Genomic DNA, 24,845 nt, shown 5'->3' on the forward strand with positions numbered 1-24,845 from the left:
GTCTTTCCAAACTTAGCCCGCTGGGCGATTTTTATAAGTGCGCCAAAATGGTCTTTCTACAATCCCATTTAACATCTGGTGATGCGAATGTTAAACTACATAGTTAGTCTCATATTAAGAGAAATCCTTGTATATTACGTCACAAGTAACCAAAGAAGGCAATTGTTTGTGCACAATTAACACTTGTCTGTGACGCAACAAACTGGCTTTAAATCAATCCTGGGCGTTGTTATCCTATGTAACTAGATAATATCAATTGTACATATCGTGACAGGAAAGTTTTCGTAAGGAGTATATTAATGTCTGAACTCTGAATATTACAAAGTTATCAGTACGATTTGGCATGAAAATTAAAATAACTTCGCGGGCCGTGGTGACCCGTGCTCTATATTAAAGACCCACCCGAGCTGTAGTTACTATAGTTTAGATATTAGTTAACAAACAAGGGCGTGACTGAATGTTGAGTACTGTTCTTTTGTATTCTATTTGTTTAAATACATTTTAGACCAAAAGGCTTAATGTTTTGTTTACTATATATTTTTTCAAAAATGAACTGGTCCATAAGTTATTTTTTGGGGGTCTTGTGGTTCATGGCCAAAAACAAGTTGGTAACCATGCTTTCGGCGACCCCAGGCAAATTGTCAGGTGACCCCAGTTGGGGTCGCGACCCACAGGTTGGGAACCGCTGACCTAAATGAATTCGGTTAAAAATTACAAAAAGTTTTAACAACAAGAATATTTAAACAAGTAACAACAGGAAAATACAAAAGCTTATAAACGTACACATTACTTAGGCAGAGCTACTGACACTGAGCTTCACCTTCGGCTCGACCTGGGAACTTCTGGTAGGTGGCGCAACAGAGCATAGGCGTTTATGGTGCTGTTACAGCAATTTGGGTTTATGGTAAGAATAATTGCTGAGTCAGCACCATAAACGCCTATGCTCTTTTGCGCCACCTACCAGAAGTTCCCAGGTCGAGCCAAAGGTGAAGCTCAGTGTTAGTAGCTCTACCCATTACTAAGCAGCTCGAAACTTGTTAAAACTTACATTATTTCAACAATACCCCGATAAACTAAACACACGGGAATAAATTAATTAAAATTTAACACATTTAGTGATTTTACTGTACACTAAATATAAATGGCAACAATACATACCTGCCCATCCTTCATCCAAGTGATTACAGGTCTCGGGTCGGCTCTCACCGGGCAATCGAGCATCGAATTCCCGCCGAGTTTGTCGACTTGCTCGGGGTTAAATTCTCCATCCATGACTGGCGGGGATCGAACCCGAACAAATGCAACGGCACTTCGCGCCCCAGCAGGATTTATTGCTTGGCACAAATATCGACCAGCGTCCAATGGACGAACATTCTCAATTACTAATCTGTGATTGTAAAAAAAAAACTTATGAGACATTTGTATTATGTAGTAATTAAGTAGGCAACTTTAATTTGGGTATCATAAAACACTCTTTGTAACTGACGTTGGATAAATTTTGTATCTTTTCAACTTAATTTTTAATCAAAATATTTAAATTAAAAAATTAGGTATTGTTTAAGCTCATTTCTCGCACACAAACTTAAAAAAAAAATTTTTTGGGGGGGTCTTACAACTCAGGAAATATTTGGTTTCCTGCAGCTATTAAGGGCTTTACGTATTCAAAACGTGATTGCGAGAGAATTTATAAAATGGTGAATTCACGTTTAAGTACAACTTTAAGTGTTGCATTAACCATAGTGTGGATTTAACATTGATTTTTTTTTAAGTTATGCATTATGCATCTGCCTATCGGTAATATTCATCACAATATTATCGTCAACATTTATCACGAAATCATGTGATACTATCATCACAACATTATCATCTGTATTCGATACAATATCATCAACATTGATTTCATTAGCATTTCAATTCATTAGGTATGATTACCAACATTCATCACAATATCGTCATCAACATTTATCACGAAATCATGTGATATTATCATCACGAAATCATGTGAACACGAAACCTACCTGCTCTGTCCTTCCGCCACCATTTCACCAGGCACATCTTGTTCCTCGAATCTCCACGTGATATCGGGTGTGGGGATTCCCCGAGCGGTGCATTCCAGTTGCAGAAGATCACCAGCATCAAGTTCAGCATCCTCTGGTCGTTCGACGATGATGGGAGCCACTCGGACCAGAACCTGAAACGTGTGAGGTTCGAGTTTTGAAAGCTTGATTGGAATTATGCAAAGTTTTAACCGGCTTTGGGAACATAAGACTGGGATACTTGAAACAGAATATTTGCATTTTCTTATATTACCAGTTAAAATAAACGTACATATACAAGCTATTGCTGACAGGCATAACATCATTCTTTTTTTCCTATGTTTATCGCGCAAAGTGCTACGCGCATTCAGTGTTATTTACCATGACAAAAGCGACCGGCATAGGACGTCGAAACGTCGGTACAAAAATGCAATTGCCAGAAGAGCTTTATAAACTTAAAATAAACGCATGTTAATTACTGGAATCAGTCCTAAAACGTTCATGCAGATCATTGATCACGGTAGACCTGGTGTTTTATCATTTATATTATTACGGTCATGTGGTTTTTACCAAAATATAACAATTCATTCAACAAAGTAAGACATATTGATAAGCTGCAGACAGTACACACTATTTCGAACTATAAGTCATATTGCCTACAGACTTAAGGGAGATACAGACTTAGTTTTTATTCAAGTCGCAACCAAGGTATTAGTCCGACTAACGAATATGCCCTACCATTGAATTAAGAACTGTTCTGGTGCAATGACAAAATGGGCGCAAACTAAGGTAGCTTTTTATTGTCGGGATTTTTTTGCTTTTTGTGCTTTAAAAGAAACCCTGTTTCTTTCACAAACCTGAAATTCGACTGAGCTTCTCCCGGCATCGTTCATTGCAGTTGCGATGTAATGTCCGCTATCCAATGTTTGTGAATTGTGAATCACAAGTGATCCGCCTCCTGATTTCTGAATTCTCAATCCGTCGAGTTCAACCTGAAATATCACAAGTTTGGGGTTTACTTCACCTGTGCATACTATATGACGGCAAATTTTCTAATCTCAAAATCGTTTGCCTAAACTGGTGTAAAACCTAAATTGTCAGTTTTCTAATAACTTTGGTTCTATAAATAAAAAGAATTTTCTTCCCAATTATTCCATAAAACAGATTTTAGAAACTGACTAAAAACGGCAATTGTTTAGGTAGTCCTTAAATGTTGATGGCATTATGCAAAGTCTTTAGTCAAAATATACAAAAAAAGTATTGGTACATAAGTTACGATCAGCAAAATTGTTTTTTTTTCGCCTGTTCTTAACGTTTAAATTGCGATTTATCTCCTGGTTAAAATGTATATTCAAAAATAAACCAATAGTTTTCACCTCGAGTCCGTCTTTGGTCCAGGCCACTTGGGGTCGCGGTTTGCCGTCCACCGATACTGGGAGGGAAATGTGCTCCCCCTCGTTCACTCTGACGTCAGTGTCACGTGTTGCTAGAATCTCGGGCGGTGATTGGACGACGAGACGGAAGTAGTGCGTGACAGTGCCGGCGGGGTTACGTAAGGTCACGGAGTAGAGACCTGAATATATCGAAGAGGTTTACTTAGCTTAGTGTAAAAAATAAAGTGTTATGTAGATTGTATAAAATTACTTTAATCAGACTAATGCATTAGACCAGGATTGGGTATCTATTTTTCATGAAGGCGACCTAACAATGTACATTCGAGGCCACAGGTTCCCTATAACTGCTTTTGACCATTATTCGCGACCTACAAAACTTTACAATGGTTTTCTGTGTAGATTAGCATTATCTGCAAACTTTTGGATTAATGCCTCATTACAATACATCATTGACTAATTTACACCTGGCAATTGCGTTCACACAATTTTACGCCTTTTTCGGATTTTTGCTATAAATTGTCCCCTTAGAATTGTGGACCGAATTTGTAGTAAATTTTTCACCCACCTTCGTCAGTTGGAGACACAACAGTGATCTGAAGGGCGCCATCTACCGACTCAAGCTCAATACCGTTTCTAGACCACACGATGTCAGGCGAGGGATGACCCAGTGTTACCACAGGAACAAGTAATGACTAAAAAGAAGGTCAACATTTATTTCATGTTTTCATCTTGAGCATATTTCAAAACAAATCCACTTTAAAGGGCTTTAAGTCACACAATAGCCTAATAGTAAAAATGACACAAAAACAAGCAAAAAATTACATTATATTTGGTATTTAAACTAACCTCTCCGACTGTGACAATCTTTGTGTCAGGAATGACAACTTTAAACCGTGGAGCAGTGAAAACATCGAGACTTAAATCTTTAAATGCAACACCTTCGATGTTTTGCGCCACACACGTGTATGTACCAGCATCATTTGGCTGAAAAAAAAAACAAGATTACTTTTAGTCTTTGTTTCACGATATTCGAACCCAGGACGCTTTCAATTACGTTTGGAAATAGGCCAAGCGCCCTGGATCATTCAGCCAAGTCGCTGCCTAAGTTGTAAAGCTGGGTCTGTCAGGGGTGCAATACCCAACACGTGCGTATTTAAAATATTTGCCAAAAACTTGTAATGTATTTACTTCTGTTGCAGAAACTATACTGAGATAAATAAAAAATAACACAAACCCAGCGTTGAAGTTTTCCAGACAAGTAAATAAACGTAATGATAGGAAACTTGACTTCACCTCTGCTAAACTAATCAGCAAACTGTTGTCATTGAGATAAACCAGCCTGTCTCCTCCCCTTTCCACAACAGTTGCTCCTTTGCGCCACGTAACGGTCGGTGTTGGGACGCCAAACACGTCGCAAGGTAGCGACATAGAGTCGCCTTCGAACACTGTCCAGTTGGTCTGAGTGTCACGGATGTTCGGTGGAATCCGCACTTGTAAGGCGACGTCATAACTCGCGCTCCCTGGACACCAAGCGGCAAAGTTCAAAAGAGTTGAGGAGGTCAATTTAAGAAGATATTTAATTGATGTTGAATTGTTGTTTCTAGTTGTCCACAGTCAAATTAATTGTGGTGTTTCAAGCAAATTTATTTGAAAGCAAAAGTCTTTGGCATAAACTGAAACATACCTTATTCGACAATACTGTTGTGGCATATTAAACCTAATTTAAAACGTTATTGGAATCCTATCGTAAAAGCCAACTTGCAAAGACAGAACAGAATTTTGGGAGTGCAGCATTGGGGGCTTTTGCTGCTATGCACCAGTGTGTGTAAAATTATTCAAAGAATACATTAAAAACCTAAAAGCGACATTGCCGTGTTTTACTTTTTGTAAACACTTCAATTTTGTTTCTCTATACGGCTAGGGATAATACATTTGCCACAAACCTGCCATATTGATTGCTGTGCAAGTATAAGTTGCATCATGAGATAAACTGATGGAAGGAAATACGAGACCGTTTGTTGAGTCAATATAAATGTCGTCCAAACTAGAAAAAAAATTCAAAACATAGGAGCAATTTAGTCAATCACCCAAACATGTGCTGCCAAACATGTTTCCAAAACTGAAAAAATAATTTATTGCTGTCATTCTGTTTTTTTTTTTTTTTTATTCGGAATGAAACCAATTCTTGGTTAACAAATAAAATAGACAAATTTAAAAAAAAGAAAGATTGTGTACATAATTTTTTTTTAAGTTTTTTTTATAATAGTTTTTTTTTGACTTTTGTTTATTAATTTAAACAATATATTTTTTCAATTAAAGACACTGGTAACTTACTTGTCGATGTCACGTCCGTTCTGCTGCCACGTCACTTCCGGCTGGGGCGTGCCTGTGACGTCACAAGGGATTCGCAGATAAACGTTTGGTTGTCTGACGTATTCAGTGGGTGCGTCCGATATTCCGGGAGCGACTGAATGATAAAATACAACGTGCTATAATTTGTGAAGTTAAATTATATCAGCAATGTTTTGGGCCAATGTACAAAAAACTTGGAGGCTATTTTTAAGAACACTATGTATTGATTTGAAAAGTAGTTAAAAACAAAAACAAAACTGCTAGAGGTATTGTATATAGTGAGCACATTCTATTGCCATCAATTAAACAATCGCTGTTGTCGTCATGCTTCGTTTAGTTAAAATTAACAAAAACACAATAACCAATATTTTCGAAATACAGAAATTGGTAGTTGTTAAAATCGACGTATTTTGCTTAGGACACGCTTGGGTTATAAAACATGCATACTTAGTGAATACAAAAAAATATACATCAGACACAGTAGATTTTAAAAGCCGGCATTATCATAAAACAAGACGGAACAGATACTTGTATGATTTTTCAAGGTAAACACTTACATTATTTAAACCTACATAGCACATACAAATACAAGTTAACAACAATCCTAGGTATTTATTGGTTGAAATATTTTACCATGCAGAACTCATGCAATCACTAGTTAACAAGAACGCACCTTGCACAAACAACGTAACATCCCTGTATATGTGACCAGCCGGGTTTGAGACCTGACATCTGTAATATCCAGTATCAGTCACAGAAGCTGAAGCAATACGTAGTGATCCACTGCCCAGTAAACTGTCGATAAAAAGCATGTAAGTTTGGAAATACAACTAATACGTGTAATGGTTTCTTCGTAGAACTAGCTCATGTGGCCAATTTCTTCTCACCAGCTGCACTGATGAAACGCTTATAGGTCAAAACATTGTGCACTGTCTGTGGCTTACTTATCATTTATTGGCTCGATGCTTTCATATTGACAACTACGATTTTTCACGGATAACAAGACATGACAACATTAAACTTTAGTGTTGTTTAGTAAATTTATATCAAAGTCTTCGGTTGGCCAAAACATTAAGCCAATATGTTTGACAATATTTTGGTTTTTCATTTTTGATGGTTTGAAATAAAAATGTTTTACTTAAATAGACTAATTATCCGTTGCAAAATGTGTAAAAAAATGGGTTTACTCGTATTAACAGCATATGTTGCTTTCTTCGACATATCACAAAACAAGGCATTGATATTTGCTTTAGGATTTATTAATATTTACTGTAGGTTAGTTTATGTTCCAACAAATTTTGTAAAAATGTTCTCCACCTGATCGAAGGGTCTCCCCTCACGTCAATCTCTTCTCCGTTCTTTGTCCAGGTTACTTCGGGTCGTGGAAGACCGGTGACCTCGCAATCCAGGGTCACGGGGTTATTCACGTTCGCTGTGACGTTGGTTGCTCCAGGAAGAATGTTTGGTGGAACTTAAGAAAAAAAAAGATTGAAAACTTTGAACCTTTTAGACGTCCATTTCTAAAACTGTGGATCTCAAACGACAGAAACTATACTGGTGTATCACGAGAAATCGTTAGGAATTGCTGATTATAATTGTTCGTCTGGGCAAAAATACAATTTCTTTTTAATCTTAGCCAGAGTTTTTTCATCATTGACCTGGTCAGCAGTTACGTCATAATTAGTACTTTTGTTACGTCATAATTATTACCTTGTACGTCAAGCTCGATTATTCTTCGGGCGGATCCGGCTCCGTTTGATACTAGACACACGTAACGACCTGCGTCATCAACCTGAACCGATTCCACAATGACGGAACCGGATAGATGGAAATCGAATCTTGCAGGTGTGTTGTTGCTGGATATGAGAGTGCTGTCTTTTCTCCAAGATACCTGAAGTTTCGCAGATTTTTAAAATTGACTTAAAATGTGTTTGTGTGTCTTTTTAAAGCTGTCGGTAAGAAATTTACAAAATTGTTGTTGTGAAAATAACTTTTGGTTTTATGATGTTATCAAAGAAAGATTTCATTCGAAAATAACCCGACAAGAATGCTTTATGAAAAGACAATTTTTGGAAATTATTGCAAATCATTCAACAATCGTGGTTTCTATCATCAGTACAGCGTGTACAAACCATACACAAGCCCTCTAAAAGCGTTTTTTTTTATAAGACTCAAAACTATATTTTTACAACAAACTTTTTAAAAACAAAACAACCAGGGAGCTCAAATTGAATAAGTTCCATTACAAAACATCGTTTGTCAGGAATCGATAAAGCAAACAATACAATGGTTGAAATGAACTTACTTCAGGGATAGGAACTCCTCTCGCAACACACGGGAGCTTAATAGTGTCACCTAGCGTCGCAGTGATGTCAGTTAGTCCGCTGTCGATTGTCGGAGGCTCGTAAACTGATAAATGAATATCCTGAGAAGTTGTACCTGTAAAGTTGTGGTAAATTTGTTACTTGAAAGCAACCACTGTACAAGTGAAATTTTGAACATACAGCAAAACTGTTAATTTGATTTATCATGTTCTTTAGCACCAAGAACAAAAATACAAGGATATTTTAGGAAACAACTAAGGAACACTATGCACAGACTCAACAGGTAATTTAATTTCAAACTAACTACCAGAGAGCTCTCTGACGATTAAAAGACCAACTAAATGAAGGGGCCATTACAAGTCAAAGAGGATAATCACTAGGTCTATTACATCTAAGGAAACAGATTCCACATCTACAACCTACATCTATCAGCTGGTAAACTTTCTTTCGAAATGAATAAGTGGACAACTAAAGGAAGATAAACATGTGACTTTACACATTACCTGCAATGTTGGATGCGATACACGTGTAATCTCCTGTTTCTGAAACTTGTACATCAAGAAGCGTCAAAAATCGCCCTTCGTTGTTTAACTGTGAAATATTTTCCATGTAATGAAATAATCAATATTTTGAGCATGGCCCAAGTTTCTAATGCAATTGGCAGAAAAAAAACGACACAAAAAATGCCTCACGGGTAAAATTCAAGCGGTTTTAGTAAGTAAAGTTCACTTTTTTAGTTTAGTTTATGTTTTACTGGGCCTCGTCCTATTTTCTGTAACTATATTGAAACCCAATTTAAATCCTATAGCCTAAAATAAAGTTTCTATATTTGACTGTCGGATTTCAAATCTATCGGTAAAATTTAAGTAGGAAACAAATTATTTCAAGGTTTTCTCCAATTTATTTTCTTCCACCTGTCTTCCGTTTTTGAACCAAGTCCAAGTGGGGGGTGGAACCGCATCGGAGCGACATTCCAGTATGACGTCATCGCCCACAACCGCTGTGACGTTGCGATCTGCACTGTCGATTGTGGGGGGAAGGTTCACTGTGACGTCATAATCCTTTTCGACTGTTCCGGCGGGTGACGTAGCGAGACAAGTGTAAGTTCCTTCGTCTGAAAGCTGGAATAAAAGAACAAAGTTATTAACTATTACAATATATTATTATGTTAACATTCTAAAGTAAAGATCACTGTGGCTATTTTATTAACAGTTTTTGTTTAACAAACTGAAGGTTTAAGAAAATGGAAAAAGAATGCACTAAAAATTTAGGGATTTAAAAAACAAATTATTTATCGTTGAGAAAATGAAAGGACTTGACCTTTAAGTTCCAAAACAGCATCCGTTAGCATGTAGCGACCCCTGTCGCTTATTTATTTCTTACGAAGCGTGACGTTTGCCTTTTTCGTTTGGTGCGCACATTTGCTATGCGTTTGGTTTGACGCGTCATTCTATTATTTGCGATTGAAATAAACGGACGCTTCAAGCACATAAATTCTGGCATCCCTGTTACTTAATACTATTTTAAAGCACAAAAAAGTGATTTAATAACTTAATAAAACCAACAAAGTAATACTTTTTGGAAAATTTATTAAGGTTAAAAAAAATGTTTATTTTTCGTTGATGAAATGGATGAAAATATTTGATAAAAAGACTAAGCTATTTTGTATCAAACAACAAACAAAACGTTAGGATATAAATCCTGACATCTTTTTGACATTATTTGTTTTATTTAAATTAAGTGAATACTTTTAATTGAATAAAACTCAATATTACCTGAGCGCTTGCCACAAACATTCGACCTCCGTCATCAGAAATCCTCGTGCTGTCGACCAATGGCTGATCGTTCTTTGACCACGTGACCACCGGAATAGGGACGGCTGCTGCGTCACAAATCAAGCTTATTACGTCGCCCACGTTCACACTGATTCGTTCGGTTCGGTCGGAGCCGTCAATACGCGTGCGATCTGGAGTGGGTGAAAATAAAATATAATTTCTCCGATTTTTATGATCGGTAGTTATTGTGTACATAGTTATAAATGGGCTGACTGTCTCAAATCGACGTTTTTTGAATTGTACACAAAACAACTCACCATAAACTTTCACATCAAAGTCTTTGTTCTCATTCCCAGCAATAGAATTTGCCATACAACTGTACAATCCAGTGTCTCCCACTACAGCACTGCTGATAAAAATCTGCTGCGACTCGAGCAAGGTTCGAACCCGGTCCGCAGGATTACCTGTGATGTCACGAAGAGGAGATTCGTCCTGAACATTTAACAAAAATGTTTTCGGTCAAATCTTTTTATTAAATTCTTTGACAGAGCAAACGATGCTCTTCTATTTCGCAAAATGCAAGTTATTCAACGTTAGCAGTGTTAAATTTAACTCGGAGACCCAGAGAACGAAACTTTAACTATAAGAAAGAGAAAAAAAACTAGTGGAAAACCAACAAAATCGACCGTCTTTTTACCCAATTTACCAAATTTTGGCAACTGCGTTTGGCATCCCTTTTTTCTTAATTAAAAAAATTAAAAAATTAAACATAAAATAAGAGTCTAGCCGGGACTTTTACATTGTCAACGTTTTAAACTTACAAAAACGGAGTACATTAGTGAACAACATACAAAGACCTGACAGATAGACCGCATATGACGTAACAAGTAATTACGTCACTTACCTTGCTCCATGAGACCCCTGGTGTTGGAATTCCGATAACCGAGCAATCCAGCATAATTGGTTGTCCGACAAATACCGTGATCTCATCCGATTCGGGCGAGAGGAACATGGGTGGAACTGAAAATATACGAACATTAGCAGTGACTTCAGGTATTATTTAGGAAAGCAAAGCAAAAATCGACAACTCTGATAAAAAAGAAAGAAAAACGCAATGTATAAATCACAGCTGTCAAATCGGTAAGCTATCTGCTCACTTACTGAAAAATAAAAAGTGCAAACAGCATATCCCAAAAATAAATGTGTAAGTATAATCTACCAGCAACCACCAACTTGTAATACAAGGATAGCAGGGGGGGCCAACCTTCTACATACCATTCGCCAACTTTTTAACATACTGTGTTGGATGCGCCATATTTATGTGTTTTTCTCTATACCTGCTGTATTCATTTGGACACAAAATGGCGTCCATGACGCTCTATCGCGTAACAATGGGTTGGACTACTTGTGTTTTAGATATACTTTGACCGGAACGAGCCGCAATTGTAAACTGACAAAAAACGTGGTGACTGGTGATTATAATTTTTTCATATTTTTAACTGCAAGAAGAATAGTGGAAATAAAGATATGTTTGAATAATGTTGTGCATGAATATATATGTATATAATTAATAGGGCTGGCTTACTTTATTTATTTATTAGTTTATTAATTTAATTTTCATGATTATCAAAAGAAGGCAATGCGCCATAGGTTGGCCACCACTGGACTGCAGGAATCAGCCTGTGTAACAGGGCGGTGACCAACGGAACTGTCTTCACTTATTATCAAATATACAAAATCAAGAGAGGCGGCAGACGACCATTGTCAGTGAAATATTTTATTATTATTCTTGTTTCACATTTTACACTCACCGTAAACGTCAAGTAGAAAACTGCTGCTTGCACTTCCAGCTTGATTCAATGCCACACAGCTGTAAGTTGCACTGTCTGTCTCCTGTAAGAATGTTGTTATCAATTTACGATCGTTTTAAAGTAATTCATATGCATATTGCAATATATTTCAGCAGGTAGAATCACAGGAATCCGCAAACAAGTCTTTAAATATCTTGATTAAAATCAAATCTTCCTAAAATGGTTTGTATTGATTAAAACATAGATGATTAGTTAAAATCATCCGTAGAGCTCCTGACTTTACACTCGGCAATACTTGTGTCGTCATATGTCTATGTTTATTCAACTTAAAAGACAAACTTCCAACTTTCTATCTAAGTCAACATCCACATGTACGCCTGAGGACTGATCTCAGTATGCATATATTCATCTTAGGTGATAAGATCGCACTGGCAAACCCCTACTACGAAGCTGACACGTGTAACAAACAAGGCGGACAACGGAGCTTGTGATTTGACTTGAGCCAATGTAGCTCAGTTGGCGCGACCTCCGCAAAGACCCCTGTAGTGGGTTTGAATCTCACCGCAGGCTAGAGTTTTCTAGTCTTCGTCTTGCCATATATGGGATAGCTTGGGAGACTGGCTGATTCGGTATAACGCCTTCAATGGGCCTGGCGTACTGTGATAACCCAACATTGGTTGTTGTTGTTGTTCACACCCCAACTTACATGAGCGTTTAAGATACGAAGTTGTCTTCCTCCCGCCAACATTTGAACTCGATCTGAAAGTTCAACGGCTCGCGAATTCTTCAGCCATCGAATCTCAGGTGTGGGGTATCCCCCTTCGACGGGACACTCAAAAGTTGTCAGTTCACCTGCGAGAATCTGTTGAATGGGAGAAGAACAGTAACGTTACAGGCTTGTATATAACTAAAAAATCTGCAGTAATTTGGCGTGATAGTTAATAACATTTATCATTGACAAATTCATAGTAAAGGCTAGAACCACCAATAAATACTCATTGAAACGTAGCAATAACTATTACAACAACATATGGTTGAGATTCCAACCAACAACTCTCGGACATTGTCATTTTTTAACTTACCTCTGTATGTGGAATTTCATCTTGCTCTCTCATCACTGGAGGAACCAGAACTCTGACAAAGAAGTTTGCTGTTTCGGTTCCAGCTACGTTATTCGCTTCACAAATGTATTCGACACCGTCTGGTACCTGGAAAAGTTTGTTGCACAATTATAAAGCCATTTTGCCGAAATAATTTTCACAAAATCGGGGTTAAAATCGCCTACTTGCAGCAAAATCAAGACTGAAACTGAGCGGATTCGTACCAAATTGAAACAAAATCAGTCACTACAAATATACGTATATTGATGTCGCCAGTTCTTGACAAAAAATTCCAGATTTAACAAAACAAAATATGTAAAAATCGGTTCACATTTGTCGTAACATCTGATACGTTATTCCGAAGCTTGCCCTGACTGTTCAATTACATTAGGTTTAGATTCTTTCAGTCTTGATTAAACCGTTAAACAAGGGCTCATAATTTTTCTTTCGATTTTTTATGTTTAACTAATCATTAAAAGTCCACAGTTAAAGTCTCACGTTTTGGTCAAATTTTGAAATAATCAACTTTGGAAAACTAACTAACATGAGTGTAAATTTGAATAGTTTTAAAGCACTCTTTCTTGACCAAGCACATGGAACAAACAAGCGCTAGACAGAAAAAAAGTACAGACTAAAACATTATTTGTAAAAAATATTTTCTACCTGAGCTGAAACAATAGTGAGCGCCTGCCCCTCATCCGATAAAAGGAGATTATCATGCGAGTCTGACGTCACAATCACGCCGTTCTTATACCATTGAACCACAGGGTGGGGGATTCCCGTGACTAAACATTCCAGACGCGTGTCGTCATCCTGTATGACGTCAACGTTTCTTGATGACGTCACAATTGCGGGTGGGACTAAAATTACAAACAAAAGAAAAGTTTGACATAGTTTTTGCTGATAATTAAATAAATGCAATTGCGAATATGTTTGTAAAAAGCAACATGTTTTTATGCGTAATAAGTAATAATGTCAAGATTAATTGCCGAATATAAAAAGAATCTAGAATCCCATTTCAACAACTATACACATCCAGTGGTGGCATTTAGCCGGTTCGCAGTTCTATAAAACCGTCACACGAAATGATATGAGATCAGCTAACCGGTTAGCCTTACTGGTTACTGTCAATTTGACCAACAGAACCGGCTGAAAAATATGACTTTTGTGACAGAACCGACTGACAAAAAATTTGAATTCCACCACTGGATATAGCATCCAATTTTAACAACTACATCGGTATATTTACTAGGGATGCCAAAACTGCAAATGTTCTGTTTGGTCGAGCACCGAGCATCTCACTTTAATACTCGGTGCCCGACCGAGCACGCTCGGTGCATTATGACGTCACAAAAGTCCCCTTTCTACGTTTTAGCTCTACAAGGTCTCTTACGTCACCGGCGGTGTTTTATTAAGCTGTACATGCCCATAAAGTACGCGTTTTCCCACCATCTAGTGCATTTGAAAAATCATTCGTTTTTGTTCATAGATACCCTTTAGAACACTAGTTACATATGTTAGCAGGGCATGAATATGCAAATTTAACGCTCGGGTCAGTTTGTGCAACTGCTCGGCTGAGCACCGAGCATTGAAAACAGCGATGCTTATACCGAGTACTCGGGTTCTGGCTCGACTCGGCCCATCCCTAATATTTATCATGGCAATTAATATCCTAGAGCTGTGTTAAATGTGTACTGTTTGAATTTTTCTCTGTCATGCTTGTCATAAGAATTTTTTTGTAAGATTCTTTAGCGCTAATATTTTATGGAATGTTTATATGGGGGATATTTGTAGTTAGCTTTTCTTGAAATCAAAAGCACCAACAAAGGACGGTTCTAACTTGGAATTGTTTTTCTCACCGTTTATTCGCAGATTAGTGATCTGATTATCTTCACCGACAATATTCGATGCATGACACACATAAGCTCCTGTGTCATATTCCTCGGTTTTGCCTGTGAAATATAAAAATGAATACATGATCGACTCTCGTGCTTGCTAAATGGGTTTTGTCCTTCCCACGTAAAACGCAAATCAGCTCAAATTAAACTAATACAGTTTAAGTTGCAGACAGTGCACACTGTTTCTACCTTTACCTCTCATCAGAGCAGTTGGTGATGATGAGAAATGCTTGGCTCGACGTTTTTACATTAATACAGTTTAGTTTATAAATAGATCTTTGATCAATACAAAACTGCTAGAAAAATCTCTGTCAGTTCATGTTTTTGATCAAATTAGTTTTTAGGCAATGTAGTGTTCCTAGATTTTTACCAAGTGTTTAATTTTTAATCCTCCACTCTAAAACACATCATCAGGCTAATTAGCGCCACCTACCGATTTGCAAGATGGTACCACTCGACCGCAAGGTGACGCGCTCGTCAGTTCTCAGCAAAGCTCCGTCCTTCATCCACGTGATGGTTGCCTGGGGAACGGCGTACACGTCGCAAGAGAGCGTAAGAGAGCTACCGAGGTTTGTGGTTCGATTCCTCACATCTGCACCGAATATGTTCGGGGAAACGTTCACTGATACTTGGAAGTTTCTGCAGACGAACATTTAAGTTATCACCCAAAGTTAACTGCAGACCGTTTCAGTTATTCGCAAATTCCGCTTAATTGCATATAGGGAACAGTGGTTAATTGTTTGATACTAAAATTGTTCCGGTTATTCGCAAAGAGCAGAAAAAGGTTAGGCTTCAACTATCAATAAACGTCTATACAATGCAATAATCAGCCACATTTACAAGGTACAATGTCAAACCCAATAATCATCAACACCAAATACCATGATGCTAACAAAATAAGACTTTCTATTTGACCAGTTCGCGATTACAGGAGTTGGGATGGCATAAATTTATTTATTTTAACATCAAAAACCGACCTGGATTTGATTCCCGCATCATTTGAAACTGTGCACACATAACTTCCAACATCCGCTTCTTGTGCATCGTTAAGGATGAGGACTTGATCGTTGGATAAAAATTCAATCTTCCCATCCTGTGTATTAAACCAATGTTTAACTTTCATCAACCGACATATTCCATGAAGTTATTTACAAGCTGATCAGGCATTGTGTGATCTATCAGTATTGCGTAAAAGTTTGAACACAAACGATGTAACGTAATACATTATGAATGTAAATATCTACGTCACCAACATACCAATGTTACGTCACATTCCTGTAACAAACTTTGACGCCATTTCATTGCTACGCAACCCCAATGCTCGTCATTGGCCAATATAAGCTACGTCAAGCGACTGTTACGTCACCTACAATCAAGAGGCCACGGCACATCAACTTATTGCAATGTCACGGCCATGTCATCCAATACTATCTTCAGCCGTGGTACGTCATCCTGTTGCTACGTCATGTAACTATTACGTCACGACCATTTACGTCACTTACCAGTGTTGGGGCGACAGGGACGCCGTTCTTCGTCCATTGAACATCGGGTAGAGGAACGGCATCAACCTCACAACTGATGGTGGCATTTTCACCTCGGTTTACTGTGATGTGACCCACACTGTCGGGCAGCACTGGTGCGATGTGGGTCGTTACTTCGTATGTCTTGCGAGCCTGGTACAGAAAATACGTGGTTATGTGCAAGGCGGGGTTCGAACCAATAACCTTCGGACCCGATTTAAGAAAATTCTGTATTGGTTTTGTGACAAAGTTGCATTTATACAAAAACTTCCTGGAAGAAACAGCATTCTTGCCCAAGAAGACTCAACGGCATGCGTTTGCTTTATAGGCAGGATTCTTATGTTGACGGCCAATATTATGTCTCAAAACAACCTCAATACAATTTTCTTGTCTCTTGCATGAAGTAAGCTTCAGACAGTTTTACCAAAAACAAAACTGCCGCAAAGCTTGTATACCGTAATTGTATTCTATATGGCAGTTCTAATAGTCGATATTGTTAATGCAAGTACATTATCTGTTTATTACATAAGTTCTTTATTGCACTTACCTCTCCAACCGCATTAGTAGCAACACAAGTAAAGTCTCCGTTGTTTTTAGTTTGCACAGTCAGCAAAATAAGGAGTCTCCCTTCTGATATAAGTGAGTGGCTAACTGTTGTCAGATCAAGCGGAACGCCATCTTTAACCCATTGCAAAGTCTGGAAAAATTATTTAGAAAAAAAATTAATTTTAACCTTAATACAGTTTCTCTACATAACTTTAATATTTCACAAAATCAAGCCGTACATAACAATACAACAGGCATGTTGGATAAAAAAATATCTTCTTGTGTAATAGTGGTTCAAAAACGGTTCTTTTTTCGGTTAATGTTTGTCTTATTATGTTGAGTTGATTTGGCTTTGTGAAAAAAAACATAGCGACACAATTTCACAAAAATAATTATTTTTGAAAAGTCCAGTTCATAAAAATATGATTGAAATCAAATTGATTGTACTTACGGGTTCGGGTATTCCCCTAGCGTCGCATAGCAACACCACCGCGCTGTCTTTGATGGCAATGCGGCGTTCGAAGGGAGGTCCGCTGATGGTCGGGGGAACACGAACGTTTACGCGAAAAACCTTGCTGTCTCTTCCGGCCTTGTTCTTCGCTCTGCACTCGTAGTGTCCGGAATCGGCTAAATCTGCATCACTGGTCGCAAAGAAAATTTTGGGGTGATAAATTGTTACGAATCCTTTGGATACAAGAAAATTAGCTCAACCATTAACAAAACTGCTTGAGCTTGCATAAAGTGAATACAGTCTCGCACTAAAAAGGCTGGTATCTTGTTCAGCTTGGAAACACCTAATTGAAACTTGGCTATTAATTTTAAAATGTTAAAAATTTTTGGTTATTAATTTTTAAAATGCTAAAAAGTCTGAAAACTATACGACATTTATATGTAGATATATTTCTGTATGTACACTGAAACTATGACCAGCAAATTTAGACAACCGCACACATCGACTCTGAACGACAAGCCAACAAGTAAGTAACGCAGAAGCGCCTGGCAACTAAAAAAACGACGCGTTTGACCAATCAACGCAACTCGCATGCTTTCAGGCAAACAGGGGAATGCTAATTAAAGTTGCTTCAGGTCAACCAACTGAAATGAATGCAATATGTCCGTGGCGATAAGGCAAGGAGCAACGACCGTTTAGATTTAAAGCGAGTGCTGCTTTTGCGAAGTAAAATGACACAGGTTGATTAAAACAAGTCTGAAGACTTGATGTAATTTGGAAGTTTGTGTTTTTAATATGCCGTTTTTATATGTGGTACTAAACACTGCATGTCACTGCATGCAAAAGTACAAACCAAACATAATAATTACGACCATATTATAATATTATTTTAATTACAAACCCTCTCCCCAACCATCATACCTCAAACGGCCAGGGCTTACAAAATTATATTCTTTGCGTTTGTTATAATTCTATTTATAAAAACCTAATAGGCTACTTTAGGTCAATGCTAGCAAGCCTAAGGATAGCTGTGACCTTTTTTTCAGATTAGGTCAACCTTTACGCACAATTTCAATTTTTTAACCAAACAAAATTCCGCCATACCTGACAGTTAAAAGTCTTCCTCCGTCTTCCGCATAATATTTCTCCAGACTCACGTTTAGTGGAATTCCGTTCCTGTACCAAGTTATAACTGGCTCCGGGTTTCCACTTGCTGGACACTGCAACCGGTAACCACAATTTTAAGGTATAACACCCACAAAATTAAATCACATTGTAAGGTACGACATCTACGAAACCCTACGGGCGCAGCATTGATGAGAACACGGAAAACTTAGTTGTGTAATCAAAAGAACATATCATAGGGATTATCATAAATTCTAAACGGCAACCTTTTTGCATGCACAGGCCAAAAAGTAGCGCTATGCTTATAGTGACTGTGAATGACATATCATAATGTGGTTAAAAATATGGTCACCAAACAACCCATTTAAAATGGTTACTGCAACTTACACTGAGTGTGAATGGGTCACCCACACTCGGTTCAACATTTTGTGGCAAATTACTTCTGTCACCGATAGAGGGCGCCACATTCACCGAAACCCGAGTTTGTTTGTCGTCACTTCCGATATCGTTTGTGGCAACACAAGTATAAACTCCTTCATCAGATGGTCTGTTGATAGCAAAACAAGTGTTATTCATTTATGATCGACATTTATGATCGAGTTTTAATCATCTATGATACACAGTTTTTACTACGCTAATGTGTTCACTAGCCAACAATTCCGCATTCCACACCAGTAGTTTCCATTTTAACTAACTTTTTTATCCTTATACCTAAAGAACCTGTTGAAAAATGTTAGTTTCATTTAAACTTTTTGTTTTGACTTTCAACATAGACACGAACAAAAATGAGCTCGATCAATTATTGAAACTACTACACAAGTTTCAAGCTGCAACAGACTATACGGTATTTGCTACGTATGCTATACGGTAATAGAATGAACCGTATCACTAAAACAAGAAAAAAATCAAGAAAATAATTCGTGATTTGAATCCATGGATCAAATAACAAGGTAACCAACTTTGCACAAATGATATGAATTATTATTATCGTTTAGGGCAGGGATTCTCAAACGCGGCTCTCAGGGCCGCATGCGGCTCCCAACTACCATTTTTACGGCCCGCACCAGACCTCGGAAAACCACCATAAGGTAATAATCTTTAGTGATTTTTTGAGGTCTAGTTTTTAGCGGCTCCTATCACACCTAAAAAGCTAACATTTCGCCCCGACAGTAAAAGAGTTTGAGAACCACTGGTTTAGGATGTCTAGCAGCAAGCTACAATGACAAAAATCAAAATAAAAGAAACTAGTTCGTAATTCAAGTTCACAAAACAACCTAATAACAAGTTAACCAACTTTGCACTGATGATCTGAAGCGTTCGGCCTCCAGGGAAGATGTATACGTCACTATCTTGTGGGTTCAAAGGTCGCCCATCCTTGTACCACGTGAGTACGGGAGCGGGAACAGCGTTGATCTTACAGTGGATGTGGAGAGGAGAACCTTCGTTGACGTCAACCAGGTCAGTCTCACCTCCGTTGTTGAAGTTCGGTGAAACTGTAATGAAATATAAGTGATAATTCAATGTTCATCTGACATAATTATTTTTCGTCATTTTTGATTGAAATTTTCACTTCGGTGTTTTTTAGCAGAAAACTTCGCAACCTCAGCTAGATCACATTTTCAGAACTATGGTGGAATACATGGTAGGAGGTAGGTTAATCAATAATGTTATTTTCACATAATCACTTAATGGATAACGAATTTGAGCAAACTGTTGGGTAAATTGGGATCAAAAGTTACTGCGCACAACTTTAGACAACTATATGTGATACGTGAAAATTTTGGAATTGAACGACTCTTTTTGGACCTAAAGGTGGAAAAAGGCCTGATAAAAAAAAGTAAAAACGTTTAAAAACAATATGGACCAATTATTAAGAGCTAGTGTGTATTTAGTGTGTTAAACGTGTACACGATTTTTGGCGAAACGAAAGAATGTAGTTACAAATCGCTTAAACAATACATCAGCAGTATTGTAGATTGTCGTACAAGATGCCGACCTGATTTTCGTCCTCACAACTATAATATCACCTCACCTTGTACTTCAACGTCAAATGACTTGCTATCGTCTCCTGCCACGTTGTTCGCCGTACATCTGTATCTGCTCGTATCCGACATTTTGCTGTCGTGAATTTCAATCAGTTGACCACGTGACGATATATGAGTGCGAGAACTGAAATAAAAATGTTCACATTTGAGTTACTATATCTGGTACATATGACATGTGCTTAAATAGAAGTTTTGATAAGAAACCATCTAGCCTTTAAAACAACTTAAAATGTGGTCATTTAAAAATTGAGACGTTTCGACAGAACATCTGCATGTCATTCTATCGGTGAAATATTGTATTTTGTTTTTACGCATTGTTTTACTAATGATGACAATAGTCCGGCCAAAATGAAACTAAAAAACCAGCCAAGTTACGATCTACCAGCATATCATGGTATAACTTGGTGCCAAAAGCCAAATAAACTTTTTGTCTATCAAGATGTGACATATATATATATAAAGTCACAAGGCATCAGTCGCTTATTTAAATCAAAACTAAATACTTCCCGTTCGAAAACTTTTGATCCTTTGTATCAAGTAATCAAAGATGGATGAGTCTGGTCTGTTTATAAGATTTCTATGGTTGCTTGTTATTCTCACCCCGATTGAAGCTCATTCCTTCCCTTCCACCACCGAATCTCGGGAAAGGGGTTTCCCTCAAGTATGACGCAACGCAGTTGGATCGTGTCGTTTATCGGCACACCGATTGGTGCGGGTGCACGTTGGTCTGATCCCTCAATCACAGGAGGGACTGAAAACATGTTTGTTGGATTTATGTCACTTTGGTAATAAATTGTATTACACTTCGCTTCTGCGCACCTTTTTATCTATCGTTTTTATGCGCCGCTTGTTTCGCACCTTTTTATCATTTCTTCACGTCACTCAAGTGTGTATAAACGGGTGTAACTAATATGGCCTTCATATCACTGATGATGGCATGAGCATTTGCCGAAATGTTTGAAATATAAAGCATGTCGCTTTTTACGTCAATTTGGGCCGTTATTTTCACCATTAAATTACATTAATTCTTGTAAAGGTTGATTAAAGTTTTTCGCTTTGTTTTCAGTTGCTATGTTAGAGTTTTTCGTGGCAGCTTGCAGCTGAAATAAGTATTGATTTAACAAAAGAACCGCTTTCGAATAATCAGAAAAGTTTGCGAGCCACTGCTATCCATGTCTTAATGCTGGGCAAGATATAATTTACAAAACTCAAGACTAAGTTTGGCAGTAAGACAATCTTTTAAGCAAATTTACATGGACAGTTTAAAGTAAGTTAAACAAAGACATCAATATATTCGGTCTTATTACTTCTTACTTAAAGAAATAATGATAAAGGAAATGTGGCGGTGAGGTAAATATGTTTGGAACCCTGCTTGAAAAAATTTACCGTTCACATGAAGATTAAAACTTTTGGTCGCGTCCCCGGCATCGTTACTCGCCACACAAGTATAACTTCCTTCGTCTTCCAACAAAGTGTTGTGGATTCGAAGATATCTGCCTCCAAACTGGCTCGACATTGTCGTGGAGTTTGTCAAATCCAAGCGCAGACCGTCTGAGAAAACCCATAGATTTGAACAGTTTTCTTACCAAAACCCTGGTTACAGACTAAAGACATGTTGACAGTAATAGTGCTCCAACACGGATATGTCCAAATTTCACAAAGCTGCGTAAAAATTTTACGGTGGGGAAAGGTTAAGGAAAATTTAACCAATTGGTATAATTCGAAGCTTCTTCAGTTCATTTTGTTTTAGATTAACTTATGTGACTTGGTTATGCTAAATACTTTGTATATGTTCCATGTTTAGTTTGTTGATAACTTGTTCACATGATTCTATTTGAATAAGGCAATAATGAAATTTCACAATCTAAATTATTTTCACATAATAGAGAGGTCACATTTCTTTCTAGTTTCTGACCTTTGAGCCAATGTATAGCTGGAGTTGGAATCCCGTAAGCGGAACAACGTAGCAATGTCGGTGTGTTCACGTGCGTTGTGACGTCATCGGGAGAACTCTCACGATCGTTGATGGAAGGTGGTTCTAAAAAAAAGGAGAAATAAAAATTTAGACTTACCAGTTAGTACCAGTTAGAGGCGTTTTTAGATAAATTTAGATAACTTGGTGCAACAGTTTTCAAACTTTTTTCTAACAACATAGATCACATTTGATTTTTATTTTTCAATTAAATAGTTCAAGCAACGTTGCAATTTTATATATGCTTGGACCATCATTTCTTGTTTGGAAAGAGGAACAAAAAAAACATACAAAATCAATTAGGTCCCCTTGATTGAATGGTATACGGTTTTCAAAAATAAACACGAATTCAACTGTACATGTTTTTGTTTCGATTCTTCAAGTACGGGCATTCACACACTATTTGTTGGTCAAAAAAACACCGAATCAGGTATTACGTCACACACATGGTTTACTTACCCCTGACGTTGACTTGATGTAGTTTGGTGTCTTCTCCAGCTTGGTTGATCGCTCTGCACATGTAATCTCCTGAATGTCTCAGTTCGGCTGACGCAACCATCAGATATCTTCCACCTTCTGATAAAGTGTATTCATCGTTGCCACCCAACACTCCATGTATTGAGGTCGCGATACGGAAACCGTCTTTCTGCCACTGATGATCAAGACAGGTTGCATTAGCAAATGTAGTTGTTAGCAATTGAAGTCCCGAGCTTTTCCTTGCTAATAACCGGGATAAGCAATTAACCGGAATAGTTTCTTAACGAATGATAAGCTAAACTATTATTTTCACCCAGAGCCACTTGGACGTCATTAGTGTTTCCCAGGGGAGCTGCAATACCCACAATGAATTTTATTACATATCATATTTGTGGTTAGCGTTAAGATAATAATTGGCAACGTAAAATACAGATTGTAATGAGAAGCCGCATAACACCTCAAAATTTTATGTTTTGTTTAGGGAAAAGCTTAAAAAGGTAGGCAGACAGTTGGTCAAATATACCAGGGCGCATGTATACACGTGGATAATCTGTACTTTAATTTTGAAACCCTGTTGAATACGTCAACCCAAAAAGCCTGGGTAAAATGCACTTTGAGTTTCAGTATGCAATTAAACAGGGTTTGTGATTAACCGGCTTTCATACGCAAGAAGTTTCCTGTGCAACAATCTTGAAAATTTGAAAGCATTATTTTTTTCCAACCTCGATATCGGGCATTGGGACTCCTGTGACGTCACACCTGACGTTGAAGGCACTTCCGCGATTGACGTCATGCCGGTCGACTATGTCACTTCCTGCGATGCTCGGGGTCGAGTAGACGTCAAGGTCGATGTCACGTGACGAGCTTCCGGCGGCGTTCGTTGCAACACAAGTGTAGCGGGCAGCGTCGCTGTTCTGCAAAAATTAGATTGGCGTTATATTACGCAATGGGATCGAGTACCTGAGTTCGTACACCGTCAATACCTTTATTTGCAAACGTGACCATTATGGTGTTTTAATATCATCGAAAACTTGCATACTTATACAAGTTCATGAGTACTAGACACGGACATGGAAAGTAGCTTGCTAATAACTTCTAAAAAGCTTGTTTACAATAAATGCAGTTAATTGCAGACAGTTTGGCGTGTATTGATTACTAAAGCAATTGTTTAAAGGTCTACAATTACATCTATTCACTATATACAAGCTCTCTGGTAGCTTTTTTTTGATCAAATAACTTTTAAAGGTCATGTCCAGGAAAGATTGTTAAGATTTTTCAAGTCGCATTATTTCCACATCTGTACAGCAAGATAACAACCACCAACCTTTGCTTTGGAGACGAACAGCGTCCTTCCTCCTGACTGGGTTCGAACCCGTGGTGAAGGAGCCAAAGGTTCACCGTTCACCAACCACTGGATCGTGGGAACCGGAATCGCCTCCGCATCACACGTCAGCGAGATGTTGTCACCTTGCGCCACCCAGCGGCTCTCAGGTTCATCGTTGTCGCGAATCGAGGGTGGAACTAAAAGTTTAAACAACAAGTTGGCATTGTTTAATAAGCGTGTTGAATTTCGGTGTTGAGCCTATCAGAAAACGCGCAAAACATATTGGAATTGTGATGTTTGTTACTGTGCATTAAAGTTTTAGTGAACTTTGTGGGTTTTCGTAAGACAGGTATGCTTTTTTACACACGATGCAGGAAAAAAATGGCAAAAATACAACGTATATGTTTTAAAGTATCACTAAAGATAACATCAGCAAGTATTTGAGTTAATAGTATCACATGAATTTGCAATATACAAGATCCCGTGGCAGGTTATACAAGATGAAGATATTCGAAACTGAAAGTTTACAAACCGTTCACATCGACTTGGAAATGTTTTTTATCTTCCCCCACAGGATTCCGGGCAGTGCAAGTATATTTCCCCGCATCTTCTACATCTGAATCTTCCACAACTAGAAATCTTCCTTGCTCGTGGACTTGAGCTCTGGAAGTTATGTTGGAGCAAAACAACAAAAT

The 24,845-nt window shown here is 37.9% G+C and overlaps 1 protein-coding gene across 2 annotated transcripts in view; it reads right to left on the reverse strand.

The window, feature by feature from the left end:
• The window catches only part of LOC145230713 (hemicentin-1-like), a 71,750-nt gene that overhangs the window by 15,963 nt on the left and 30,942 nt on the right, over positions 1–24,845 (reverse strand). For both annotated transcript variants that reach the window (XM_080096222.1, XM_080096221.1), the window contains exons 46-84: positions 24,683–24,813; positions 24,151–24,347; positions 23,549–23,740; positions 22,809–23,001; positions 22,293–22,415; positions 21,764–21,928; positions 20,978–21,128; positions 20,365–20,501; positions 19,627–19,825; positions 18,720–18,879; positions 18,312–18,427; positions 17,208–17,397; positions 16,758–16,907; positions 16,193–16,363; positions 15,668–15,783; positions 15,124–15,329; positions 14,652–14,744; positions 13,456–13,652; positions 12,775–12,900; positions 12,399–12,554; positions 11,693–11,774; positions 10,786–10,901; positions 10,199–10,373; positions 9,882–10,072; positions 9,021–9,227; positions 8,610–8,697; positions 8,088–8,221; positions 7,493–7,673; positions 7,100–7,253; positions 6,456–6,577; positions 5,765–5,897; positions 5,374–5,474; positions 4,724–4,950; positions 4,277–4,414; positions 3,996–4,122; positions 3,413–3,609; positions 2,894–3,028; positions 2,019–2,191; positions 1,159–1,387 (exon numbers count right to left, since the gene is read on the reverse strand). In XM_080096222.1, coding sequence (XP_079952348.1) covers positions 1,159–1,387; positions 2,019–2,191; positions 2,894–3,028; positions 3,413–3,609; positions 3,996–4,122; positions 4,277–4,414; positions 4,724–4,950; positions 5,374–5,474; positions 5,765–5,897; positions 6,456–6,577; positions 7,100–7,253; positions 7,493–7,673; positions 8,088–8,221; positions 8,610–8,697; positions 9,021–9,227; positions 9,882–10,072; positions 10,199–10,373; positions 10,786–10,901; positions 11,693–11,774; positions 12,399–12,554; positions 12,775–12,900; positions 13,456–13,652; positions 14,652–14,744; positions 15,124–15,329; positions 15,668–15,783; positions 16,193–16,363; positions 16,758–16,907; positions 17,208–17,397; positions 18,312–18,427; positions 18,720–18,879; positions 19,627–19,825; positions 20,365–20,501; positions 20,978–21,128; positions 21,764–21,928; positions 22,293–22,415; positions 22,809–23,001; positions 23,549–23,740; positions 24,151–24,347; positions 24,683–24,813 — 6,079 coding nt within the window. The remainder of the gene's footprint in view (positions 1–1,158; positions 1,388–2,018; positions 2,192–2,893; positions 3,029–3,412; positions 3,610–3,995; positions 4,123–4,276; positions 4,415–4,723; positions 4,951–5,373; positions 5,475–5,764; positions 5,898–6,455; positions 6,578–7,099; positions 7,254–7,492; positions 7,674–8,087; positions 8,222–8,609; positions 8,698–9,020; positions 9,228–9,881; positions 10,073–10,198; positions 10,374–10,785; positions 10,902–11,692; positions 11,775–12,398; positions 12,555–12,774; positions 12,901–13,455; positions 13,653–14,651; positions 14,745–15,123; positions 15,330–15,667; positions 15,784–16,192; positions 16,364–16,757; positions 16,908–17,207; positions 17,398–18,311; positions 18,428–18,719; positions 18,880–19,626; positions 19,826–20,364; positions 20,502–20,977; positions 21,129–21,763; positions 21,929–22,292; positions 22,416–22,808; positions 23,002–23,548; positions 23,741–24,150; positions 24,348–24,682; positions 24,814–24,845) is intronic.

The sequence above is a fragment of the Phallusia mammillata genome, chromosome 5, assembly GCF_965637545.1.
Source record: "Phallusia mammillata chromosome 5, kaPhaMamm4.hap1.1, whole genome shotgun sequence".
Lineage (NCBI taxonomy): Eukaryota > Metazoa > Chordata > Ascidiacea > Phlebobranchia > Ascidiidae > Phallusia > Phallusia mammillata.